The 12,158-nt window shown below is 42.4% G+C and overlaps 1 protein-coding gene across 1 annotated transcript; it reads right to left on the bottom strand.

The window, feature by feature from the left end:
* Positions 1 to 4,470: 4,470 nt before the first annotated feature.
* On the bottom strand, positions 4,471 to 6,095 carry ankrd34c (ankyrin repeat domain 34C). Its single transcript, XM_033050146.1, has one exon. The coding sequence runs from the start codon at positions 6,079 to 6,081 to the stop codon at positions 4,471 to 4,473; it is 1,611 nt and encodes a 536-aa protein (XP_032906037.1). The 5' UTR covers positions 6,082 to 6,095.
* Positions 6,096 to 12,158: the final 6,063 nt, after the last annotated feature.

The raw sequence follows: 12,158 nt of genomic DNA, 5'->3' as shown, positions 1-12,158 counted from the left end.
TTTACAAGAAATTAATGAATGTATTTGCCATAAGCATTCAGGGAAATCATTGGCAGAAAAAAACATGTTAACATGTGCCTGCATTCTCCAACCTACATATGTGCATTACAATATTTCATCTGTCCTAATGGGTCTGTCCCACTTAGGCGATTTTTCAACATGTTAAAAAAATTTTGCCGACAGTGGTGACAATCTGGGCTCTCAAAGATTGTTGTAGGTGCTGTCGTAGGTTGTCGCCAGGTTAACGTAGGTTGTTGCCAGGTGATGTAGGTTGTCGCCGATGCTGACTTCTGTGAATTCCATTGTCCTAGTTGCTGGCAGTCGCCTAAAAAATCGCCTAACTGGGACAGGCCCAGGATCACAGGTAGTAACAACTATCAAGGTGAGGCATTATCAAAAGAAATATCAGCCGAAGCAGATAAGAAGCTAGCAAACACAGTTTGTAATCAGATAGCAGATAATAATTCTTGCCGAAATAGTAGCTTGTGAAGCTTGTGATTAACCATGCCTTTCTGATACCGGAAATTATATATACATATACATTCTTTGCATCTGCTAAATACACCACAGTGACTGCGTTCTACCAGTCATGCAAGATACACCAAAGCTCAGAACATATTTTCTGTCATTTCCTCTTCTTTTAATATAATACAGCTTTGGAAGTGAAAGCAGGTTTTATTTGGACCCCTAGATGCAGAATAATATCTAAATCAGGCGTGGACGAAAAAAAACATGGTATTTGAACTCTACAACATAGGATGTTAGATTACTAATATAAACATGATATTTCAAGATGTACCATAATTAAGGAAATACTGATTCACAATAAGGTTTAAACCACAAATAAATTGCCTTAAAAAAAGAAAGCCAATTCTACTTCCATCATAATGAAATTTTCATAAGCACAGGACTGGAAGGGCTGGGAGGGTTTGACATCATTTTGTAACCAAAACAATGCAGCTATGTCAATATGGAGCAGGCGTTTGGACAGATTTCAATGGGAAAATATGCCACTCTGATGGTGATGACATTAATTTTACAATAAGTTGAGGTCTACTTGTTAAAAATTATTTTCCCATCTGCTGTCATTTGGCAAGTAATTATTTCCGAGTCAGTAGGAAAATTGGGAATCTCTAAGGTTTGAAATCAGTGCATAGTGTTAGGAAATCTTTATGGTGTCTCCAGAACGCTGGTTCTATGTAGTTTTCAATGTAGACAGTCCCTGGGTTATGACAGTTCCTGGGAACTGTCTGAATGTCAATTACCCCAAATATCTGTTTTTTCATAATAGCCCAAAATGTATCTACAGACACGTGCTATTATTCTTTAATTTCATTGACTATTCATCCTAACACTACCTATAATTAAATTAAGGAAATATATATATGAATGAATGCAGCAAAACAATCTTGAAAACTGCTTTAAAAATGTTTGGGAGCATTTGTAGAGAGTGGGATTTGTATGTGAGATCATCTTTAACCTCGGGATACCCTAGGATTTGTATGTGAGATAATCTTTAACCTAGGGATATCTAGGGTGGCCTTGGCTTGGAGACCAATGCTCCAAAGGAGAACAGTCCCCAGGTTATTGTAAAGGTTTTGTTCCTGAGAATTGTTCATAAACCGCTTTTTCCATGTCCGAAATGAACAATTTCAATAATGTTGATTATCATGAACATTTATTTATTGCCATACCCTGCATAGTTACAATGGTACAGAATCAGAATGTCACGTGACTAGTGGCTAGTTTCAGTGGCCTTAAACTGTAAATGGATGTCACATTGTTTGATAAAGTATTTTACAAGATGAATAAAAGAGATCGCATTGTCAGTTTCCAAACCACATCTCTTAAATTGCCTCCCGCCATGAACTGGCACCTGCATTCTTAACAGACAATGGTCCCTGATTACTGCAGGAAGGTTACATGTAAACATTTTTTGAAGACTGATTGTATTTTGAATTATCATTATTCTATAACTCCTGTAGTTATTTCCATTTTTCTAACCAACTTTCCTATTCTAAATATTCTTGAAATGTTTATGGGAGAATTTGCGAAAAGTTGGATTTCTGTAAATCGGGCATTCCGTAATCGGGCATCCCGTATAGTTTATGGGAAGGAATTCTGAGTGTGACCCCCATTGCTTTTTTGCAGTTGATGGTAGTGAATATCTGGTGCACTTGCTGCAGTTGGAAGAATGGAATGTTGAGTGAAATCATTACAATGCAGTTCATTATAGGGAATGAAAATTATAGGGACTGTTGGCTGGGTGACTCCTGCAGTCAATAGAAAGAGGTTGGGTGAGAGTTCAGTACCACCTGTAGTTGATAGTAGAGAACACCACATGTGGGACCATGCAGTTGATAGTAGGAAATGTCTAGTGCTTTCAAGAGAGAGTTAGATAGAGCTCTTAAAGATAGCGGAGTCAGGGGATATGGCGAGAAGGCAGGAACGGCATACTGATTATGGATGATTAGCCATGCTCATATTGAATGGCGGTGCTGGCTCGAAGGACCAAATGGCCTACTCCTGCACCTATTGTTTATTGCAACACCAGCGCACTCTTTAGTAAGTGGAAAAAAGTTTGAGTATGTGACCAGTGCCTCCTCTAATTGATGGTGGGAGATGTAAGGTACAACACCTCTACATCTGATGGAGGGGAAAGTCAAGTCGAAACCAGCAGCATCTACAGTCAATGGACAGAACATGGAGTGAGCCCAGAGCCCCAGCAGTTGATAGACCATAGGTAGGAGAAGTATGCCATTTAGCCCCTCATGCTTGGGATCTGTTAAATGAACAGTTTCTGCCTCATGTCATTTTCTTTATCAATATTCCTATTCCCTCCTTTGTCATAAGCAAAAATAGAAATATTACATTTGGACCCTATAGCTAAATAGGTGATATAAATTGTGAATACTATTGTTGGGATCTGAGCACCAATCGCTGCAGTACCCAATCTGTCTCAAAATACCAAATGGAGAGTGACCTGGCCTACTGGATTTCCTGGTTGCTAACCATTTCAACTCCTCTCCACATTCCCATACTGACCATCTTACTCAGGGCCTCCTCCATTGCCAGAGGGGGACCACATGTAAACTGGATGAACAGCACCTCATATTACACTTAAGTAGCTTACAACCCAACGGTATGAACATTGGATTCTCCAGTTTTAGGTAACCTCTCACTAAAAGGCTCCCCCCCCCCCCCCCCCCCACACAGTCCCCCCTTGTTTTCTCCCCTCTCACTTGCTCCTTCCCTGTGCCCCACCTAGATTCTAACATAACCCCCCCTCCCCTCCCCTTCTGCTAGTTTCCTGCATCTAGTTCTGCTATTCACAACTCCAACCCTGTTGCACACCCCATGCATTTCTCTCTGGCCCTTGTTCCAATCATCTGCCTATCAAAATCCCCCCTCACCTGTGTCCATCTATAGCCTGCCGCACTTTGTTTTGCCTCTCACCTCTTCTAGCTTTCTTCTCCCCCCTCCTCATATCCTTAATTATAGATTTTCTACTGCTGACATCAGGTTGACAGATCATTAATCCCTTATTTTCTCTCACTCATTTCTTAAAGAAAGGGGATCACATTTACTACTATAATCTGCAGGAATCATTACAGAGTGTCAGATCTTGAAAGATGATAAGCAAAGTTTATATTGTCTCTTCAGTCATCATTTTCAAACCTTTGTGGTGGATGAGCAGGTCCTTACTTTAATTTTAATTTTAAAGTTCACTAACTTCTCTGGAATAATTTCTTCATTCATATCTATTTTTTATTTGCTTATGTGCATGGGACCCTTGGTTCTTTAGGAGATTTGTTTGTAACTATCTTCAAGGAAGACACAAAGTATTTGTTAACTTTCTCTACCATTTTTTTATTGTCCTTTATAAACTCCCCCTTCCCTGCCAACAAGGTTTCCCTTGTTATACTCATGCTTTGTGGATATAAGTAGAAGCTCCTACAGTTTATTTTTACATTGAGTGAGAGACCAGTGCCCTTGCAATCGATGGAAGGAATGTCTGGTGACCCCATAGTCAATTGAAGCAAAGGTCAGGCAAAAGAATGGAAGTGCTAGCGGACTATTAATAAATATCCCATGTGGTTTGTAACAGGAGACTGACACTCGTTTTCAGATGATAACTAATGAGATTATTGTGTCAACTGCAGCACCAAAAGGCAATGAGGTGCTTAATGGGAAATGACCAGTGTCTTCTGTAATCAATATAATAGAATGTCACATATGGTATATATGAGAAGCCCTTATTGTTAATTTCATGACCCCGATACATTTGAATTTCATCCTTATTTGGAACAAGATTTGATTGGTTTGTATCCATCACATATAATCAAGGTGACCCAGCCAGCCCAATTCGATGTATTGAATCACTTTAAAGAAAAACATTGTACTTGTTAAACTGGAATTAGTCTTACTTATCCAAAAGATCCATAAAATGAAGATAAGATCAATGTGTTGCTAAGTGTTCAGCTCCTCAAAATCCGACAACTGCTTCATTTGTTCCACCTGCATAGAATGTCTTCTCACCAGCTTCCTCTTGGCTTTCATGTCATTTCGCTTTGGTGAAGATGGTGCCATGGGAACGACAGACTTCAAGCACATGGTCAGAGGGGATGAAGGTTTGCTGTTGCAGCCAATGTCAGGGATGGGTGGATTGGGATTGACATTCAGTGGAGGCAGATGTCCTGGCCTTGTGTGAGAGATGTGATCTAGAAGTAATGTTCCAGAGCCTCTCCTTTCAAGGAGACCGGGGGGTCTGCGACGAACAGAATTAGGTGATGTGCTGGAGATGCTATCTAATGATTCACGAGAGCTATTCAACAAGGTCAAGGGAGAGGTGTTATGTTTCTTTCTTTCAAAAGTAACTTTTAATGGATCAAAAGGAGTGGTGACTGAATCTGAATAAAGTTGGGAGTCTGAATCATAATGGTCATTGCCCAATCTTCTGCGGTGAACAGTGTCTCGCAAGCTCACTTGGCCAGTTGAAGCAAAGCTGCTGACGCTATCTTGCTCAGAAGGCAACGTGCTTCTTCTAGCTAAAGGCTGATGTTGAGCTTGGTTCTTCTCATAGGACTGTTTTCGGGAAACTGGTGCTGATGTGGATGAAGTTCTAGAAGTTGAGTCACCTACAAATGGGAACGTAGATGGATCTTTACTTTCTATGCTGTTGGTCCTGGACAAAGTTGTCCGTTTGGGCAGAGTCAACCCATTGATTCCTTGCATGATCTCATCATCTGGACTAACCCTTTTGCTCTCCTCCTGGTAAGCAGATGCTGCAAGAACAGATGGAGCAATCAAACCCCAGGGCTCTGACTGAAGCCTCTTTAACTGTGGTAGTCGTGTCCCAATTCGTTTTGGATTGGCTTTTCTAGTTGGAGAGCCAAGATCATTGTGTGGTTTGCTAGTGTAACTTCCAGTTTGATGTGAGATTACCTGGAAGTTAAATGATTTTTCATCTTCCTGCTCACTGGTAGGTGATGGAGTCAAAGATGTCTTGAGCTCAATATCAGATGGGGACATACACAGAGGCATATGTCTCTCTTCCAACTCTGGTGATGGTGGAACATTTAGATACTGCTTGGTTGTTTTTGTACCAGAAGGAGATTTATCAGTAGTTATTATTATGACTTCTTTCCCTTTAGCTTTGCAGGCATTCAGCAGACATTTAAGGACCTCTTTGTCATCTGTGTTGATGGCATAAACCAACGCTGATGCACCAGAATGATCCTCCAGGCTTGGATCAGCTCCATTGGTCAGCAGCAAGGATACAGCTTCTTCTCCAGCCCTCTCAATACAGGCATACATTAATGCTGTTTTACCAGACTTATCTTGAATGTTTGGGTCTGCCTGATTTTCTAGCAGATATTTGATCATCTTGGCTTTGCTCACACTCTGCTGATCTACATGCCTGGTCATACAAGCCACCATTAGAGCTGTCTCTCCCCTTTCATTGCTTTCATTAATGTATGCTCCACCTTCTAATAAAAGTCTGGTTAATCTCAACCTCCCCAACCACACAGCCTTTAGGAGGGAATTCCCATCGGTCCGTAGTTCAGTGGCATCATCCATGACAAGAGATCTTATTGTATATCCTTTGGAAGCCTGATGGACTTGAACATCTGGGTTAAACAATAAAAGGCAACAATCAATAATATATCTAAAGTTCTAATACTGTTTTCGATGCACACACATTGTATAGAATGTCCTATCATTTATCTGTGTAGAGTTACAAATTATAGATATTACAGGGATCCTGGATTAGGGTCGAGGGATCAGGCAGGAAACAAAGACCAGATCAACTAATGATCTTACTAAGTAGAAGAGTAGCATGAGGGAACGAGGCCACTTCCACTCCTGTTCTTACGCAGTTTCATTGCTATTTATATACTGTTGGCTGATACTCTAGTACAGTGATTAGGGAGACCTTAAATGGATGCCTTGTCTATTTTCCCAGATGACTGTCTTATAAGGAATGGTCAGACAAGCCATGCTTGTATCTACAGGAGTTTAGAAAGGTGAAGGGGATATGACAGAAACATTAGATGTTGAGGAATCAGGACAGGTTGGTGTGAAGAGAGAAACTATAACTAGGACTCTGTTTAAAAATAGAAAGTCATTATTTGAGTTAAAGATAAAGTGAATTATTTTATCTCAGGTGGTCGCAAGTCTTTGAACTCGTTCTCAAGGGAAACCATTCATCATCCCAGTTAAGCAACTTCATGACTCAAAAACTGTCATCTATGATTTAAAATCTTTCCATTGTCTATATTCTCCTCCAGGTGTTCAATCCTCAGGATTTCTCCACTCTCCTCTTGATAATCCCAAATTTAACCCATCCTCCGGTGGCAGCCAACCCTTTAGCTACTTGCACCTAGAGCTCTGGAATTCCTTCCCTCAATCTCTCTGCCTCTCGTTTTACACATTTATTTTAATCTATCACTCAGACTGTCTCAAACCCACTTGTGCTAATATCTCCTGAGAGAGCCTGGTGACATTTTTCCTTTGATAATAACCTTGTGAGATGACTGGTCAATTAACCAATTAAAGGCACAATATAAATGGAAGTTATTGTCATAGAAATTCCATTGTTTTCCTTGCATAATGACAAGAAATACTTACTACAACACAGAAGGAGATGATGCAGCCATGCAGCAATTCCAGCAGTACCATTCTTCCTCCCTATTTCCCTGCAATCTTGCAATTTGCTCTCATTCTCATCTACCACCCCCCACCCCACACACACACACACACACAAAATTTGATGGTTTGCCATTTACCTATCGTTAGGGGTAATTTATAAGTGCCAGAATGTCTGGGATATGGGAGGAAAATGGAGCGCTGAAAGGAAACTGACATGGTCACAGGGAGAACATGCAAACTTCACACAGACAGCACAGGAGGTCAGGATTGAACCCTGCTTGTTTTCAATCCTGCACTACTGTGCTGACCTTGACAGATGAATGACGAGATTTACATACTTATTTTTTGAAAGATTCAAACTGAGGACACAAGAAAATTAATTAGTAATTGTGCTTGTACATTTCTTCTTGGAGTGGTATGTCTGCAGCCGGCTCCCTTTATTGTTTCTGCCCAATTGGAACTGTCTGTACTGGTTAATCCTGACCTGTGCTGACACTCATTAAATAGAGTTGATAGCCACGGTTAAGTAAAATACTATTTTCTTCAGCGGTAGGGTAAGCATCATCGCATTTCAGTGCAGCTTAATTATATTGAAACTGTGATCACGTCCAAGTGGATGCAATCGGGTATAAAGCAACAGAATATCAGTCAAGTCCCAATGGTTTGGATGAAGCTACTTTCCATGTTTTGGACAGTAGATGGCGCAGCTGTTCATGTGAGCAGCAAGATTAGGGAAATGCACACGCGTTTGCCCTTAGGATGTTGCCGCCGCTGTTGATGTTGTTGTTCGTAACTCATTCTCAAGTTAGACCGTGACATCTAGTCTACAATGTTGCGATGAGTACGGAGATGGCTGATTTGACCAATCTAGGCTCGAAACTTCCTTTCACACAGGTTGAAGTGGTGGAAGGATGCTGCAGCATCAGTGGTTCCAGAACCACTGCTAATGTTAGAATATTGCACTGTATTGGACCATACCCTTTAGAGGGGCACAATGTATAGTATAGTATAACAATGTTGTTGGAAAAAGTCTAGTACGCTAGGCAAATCAATTCAGGCGCAGTAAATGTCAAAATGCATAATAATCAATCTTAATTTTAACCTCTCCAATCGAATTGGAATGAATGTTGTTAGGTTTGAATGAACCAGTTGTGACAGTTTTACTTGTTACAGCCTCCTGTTCGCTGGCTCCGTGGATTTCAGAATCCTTGTTCTCATTTATAATCTTTCTGCCTCGCCATTTCTTTAACTCTGTTTAGTGGAACCATAGACCTATTAAATGATCAAAGGATAACACCAAGCCACCCAGTCGGCTCGTTACCCAATCTTTTCATGGAGCCTTGAAATTTACTTTTCCATAAATTATCCGTTTTCCCTCAACAGATTTCCTGAATAATTGACTTTTGAAGGCCCTCGGTGCCTGTTTCACACCGCCCATACAGGCAGCGAGTTCCAGACCAGAACCGCTCACTGCTCACAAATGAATCCCGCCGTCTCTTTAAATTCGTGTCTCCTGCTCTTTGAACCAGTTGACACTGGGAACAAATTTTCTGCATTCGTCCCATGTAAAAGAATCATGATATGGCGCACCTCTGTCGGGTCTCCTCTCAACTTGTCTGAAGATGGGGGAACAACAACAGCTTCTCCAGACTAACCTTAGAGCTGAAATCTTTCATCCCAGAGTGGTTGTATCGCCAAATCCTCTTTGGTTTAGCACAGCTATCTCCCGTCCCTTCTCCCGCTTGGTCACCATCTCCTGAGCCCTCACTCTGTGAAACACCAATCGGTGAAAGGAAAAGGTCGCCTGTAAAATGCCAATCCTGCGATAGGCATTAATTGACGAAAATGTTCTTCATTTTGTTAATAATGTTCTGGTCCATTCTGCACTTTATTTCAATTAAAGTATTTAATTGTAATTAAATATAAATTTTAACATTATAATAACCCACCGGAGCTAAAAACTAATTAATTTATACAGGAAAATATAGGGAATGGAAATTAGTTAATTAAATTCAGAACATTAGCACTGATTTGAATTGATATTCAGAATTACAAAATGAACATGCAAACCAAAGAAAAAAGAAAGTCACTATCTTTACCCTAACAGCCTGATGTTGAGAAGGGTGTGTCGGGCATCAGATACCGAGGCTTTGAATGTGAGGATGTGAAAAGCAAAGACAAGAGGAACCGAATATCTTGTGGTGGGGACCGACAGATATCGAGGTAGATGGAGACAGACAGACAGAGACGTCGAAAAATATAAACGGACAGGCGGGGAAACAGAGGATACGCATACCAGAGACTAACCAGGAACTAACTGTGGCTGTTGATAAATGGTTAGGGAACGGTCGCTGTCCACAGTGCTGATTTCACAACATTCCCACTATCCCTTTCATTCACTAGGCTCTGTGTCTAGAATTACCCTTCTTCCGTCCCTGCTCACCCCTCTCCAACATCTTGCCGCTCACATAGAACCCTTGAAACTTTAACTCTGCATCTCTCTCCGCAGATGCTGTCTGACCCGCTGAGAATATCCTGCACTGTCTATTTATTGGGCTCCATGCAGCCTCTCACTACCCCCACCTCAATCCTGCAGTATGCCTCCTTCCAAATCCCCTTGGTATCTCTTCCCTGCCTTCCTGTGCTGGGGGACGCCTCGTGTACTACCCGCATTGTGCTGCGGGCAGCCTGTTTACCATTCGCTAATGTGCTCGCTCTAATTATTGTGCAGGCGCTCACTCCTGTTGCCTTTCAGTGTGGGAACCAGAAAGCGCAACGCCAATCCTCCAGCCTTGTGCGAGCGGCAGGGGTTTTGAACCAGTGACAAGGGTTCTCGTCTCTGATTCCCTAGACCCACGGGGGCTATGCCGAGGGGAAAATCATCCCGTGGGCATTCGCGGGTAAAGAAAGGGCGTGTTCAGGAGCCGGGGGAGGGAATCGACAAGAATGGTACAGAAGTCCAATATTTCCAGCGATCCGTTCTCCAGGCTGTTTCCCGAGCCCCCATTTGAATGACTCGTTGTTGCTTCAACCCGGGTCAGTAAACTGCAGGTCTCTTGATCGGAGGGGAAATCCCGCCAAAGAAGTATCAATTGGTAAATGTCACGGACACCCGGTCGTACCCCTGAAGACATTTGAAAGTGTAATCCTCGGCGAGAAAAGCAACTCTCTCGGACTAGACAGAGTTAAAAGCACGCCTACACCAAAATGCTTTGCTGTTACCGAACTCCGCAATATCTCCCCCCGGGGGACAGAGCTAAGGGAGGGGGAGCGGGGACTGCTAACTGGAAAACTAAATACATATTTAAAAAATCTACATTTAGCTATCTAGGCTGCTCACACAGAGATCGTAACAGATTATCATTCTTAAATCGTCGATAGAGATTTCATTTAATAGCCCTTAAAATTGCCTCTCTATTCCATGTTTTTAAAATGATGTTTTAAAGGGTGGAAAATAAGCAGACTTACGCGTTGGGACGGAGCTCGACATCGCTGAGGCGTTGAACAGACCATGGTGTCTCTCTCTGCCTGTTGAAATCGCTGAGAGCCTTGTTCAATGTTGCTATTTAATCCAAAAATAAAACATCAAGAAGTCGATGTATTTCCCGACTGCGGCAGCACGGGGAGGGGAGAGGAGAGGAAAGCAATGTGTGCAGGGTTGCGATCGTAGCTCCGGCAGGTAGAGGATTTTATTTACATGTTGAAACGGGAGGTGATGAGTGGAATCTTGCAGGTGAGACCTGCCGGTGGTGTTGCCCCTCGCGGGTCTGGGCAGCGTTGTTTTGGCTTGTGCTGTGTTTAGGGTGAGCTCAGATGGAGAGATAGGGTTTATAAATATCCGTTTCTTTCATTTGTCAGAAGAAGTACGATAGCGTGCGCGTCATGAACGTCATCCCCAAAATAAGCACGTAACCGGTGTAGAAAGTATTTTTGCCCCTCTGTTCTTAACATCTTCTAAAAATTACTCTTCTGTGGAAATATCACCTCCTTGTCAAACGTAATCAGTCACGAAGTGTCTGCTGGAGGGAGGGGCTGTATTCAGGTCATTAAGATAAGAACTTTGGAACAGTTAAACATAATTTGCCTGGGAATTGCTTGCTTTTCAAAGAAGGGAATGGTCCGGGAGAGGTCTGCACTTTTATCCCACTCATGGGGCACTGGGCAGCTCAGGATGGTCAGCAGGTGGTTTTGACGTGAAGGGGGCAAGAGGCGAGGTTGGCCGGGCGGTGGATGTTTAATCCTCCCGCCTATGGTGTGCAGTCACATTGAGGCAAACTCTCGTCTCAGTTCATCTGATGACACTGGTAGGGTATTACAAATGGACCTTACGTAGATGTCAGCCATTCTATTAAGATCCGTTGAAAGGATCTCCGAATCACAACTTGAAGATCAGACAAAGTATCCTGGGTGATTATTGTCCCATTTGATGTTCTTTCGTCTGCGACCGTGTTATGAGAGTCTCTGAAACACTCTACGGATTGGCTGGGAGGGAATGCACACTCGTTGCCTTTAGGGCATTTCTCTGTCCACCCCGACTGCTTACAGTCCAGAGAAGAGTCACCCCGCTTCACAAGAAGGGAGCAAAGCAGAATAGTGGAACTATAGGCCAGTAAGTATGAGTCCAATCTTGGTAAGATTTTAGTCCATTAGAGGCCATTATAAAGGATGAGGTTACGGAATAGGCCGAGGTCAGCATTGCTGGACAAATTTGCTGGAATTCTTTGAAGAAGTAAATAGCAGGACAGACAAAGGAGTGTCAGTAGACGTTGTTTACTTAGATTTTCAGAAAGCCGTTGATAAGGTGCCGCACCGTTAGGCTGCTTAGGAAGATGAGAGCCCACGGTATCAAAGGGCAGATACTAGCATGGATAGCAGGTTGGCTGGATGGCAGAAGACAAAGAGTGGCAATTAAGGGGGCTTTTTCTGGTTGGCTGCCAGTGACTAGTGGAGTTCCGCATGGGTCGACTCTTCACTTTGTATATTAATGATTTGGATGAGGGGATTGA

This window comes from Amblyraja radiata, chromosome 34 (assembly GCF_010909765.2).
Source record: "Amblyraja radiata isolate CabotCenter1 chromosome 34, sAmbRad1.1.pri, whole genome shotgun sequence".
In the NCBI taxonomy this organism is placed as follows: Eukaryota; Metazoa; Chordata; class Chondrichthyes; order Rajiformes; family Rajidae; genus Amblyraja; species Amblyraja radiata.
The sequence above is the reverse complement of the archived record's forward strand: the minus strand, read 5'-3'. Positions and strand labels throughout refer to the sequence as shown.

Bases quoted from the DNA above. Each gene is read 5' to 3' on its own strand.
- ankrd34c (XM_033050146.1), bottom strand. From the start codon at position 6,081: ATGGATGATGCCACTGAACTACGGACCGATGGGAATTCCCTCCTAAAG.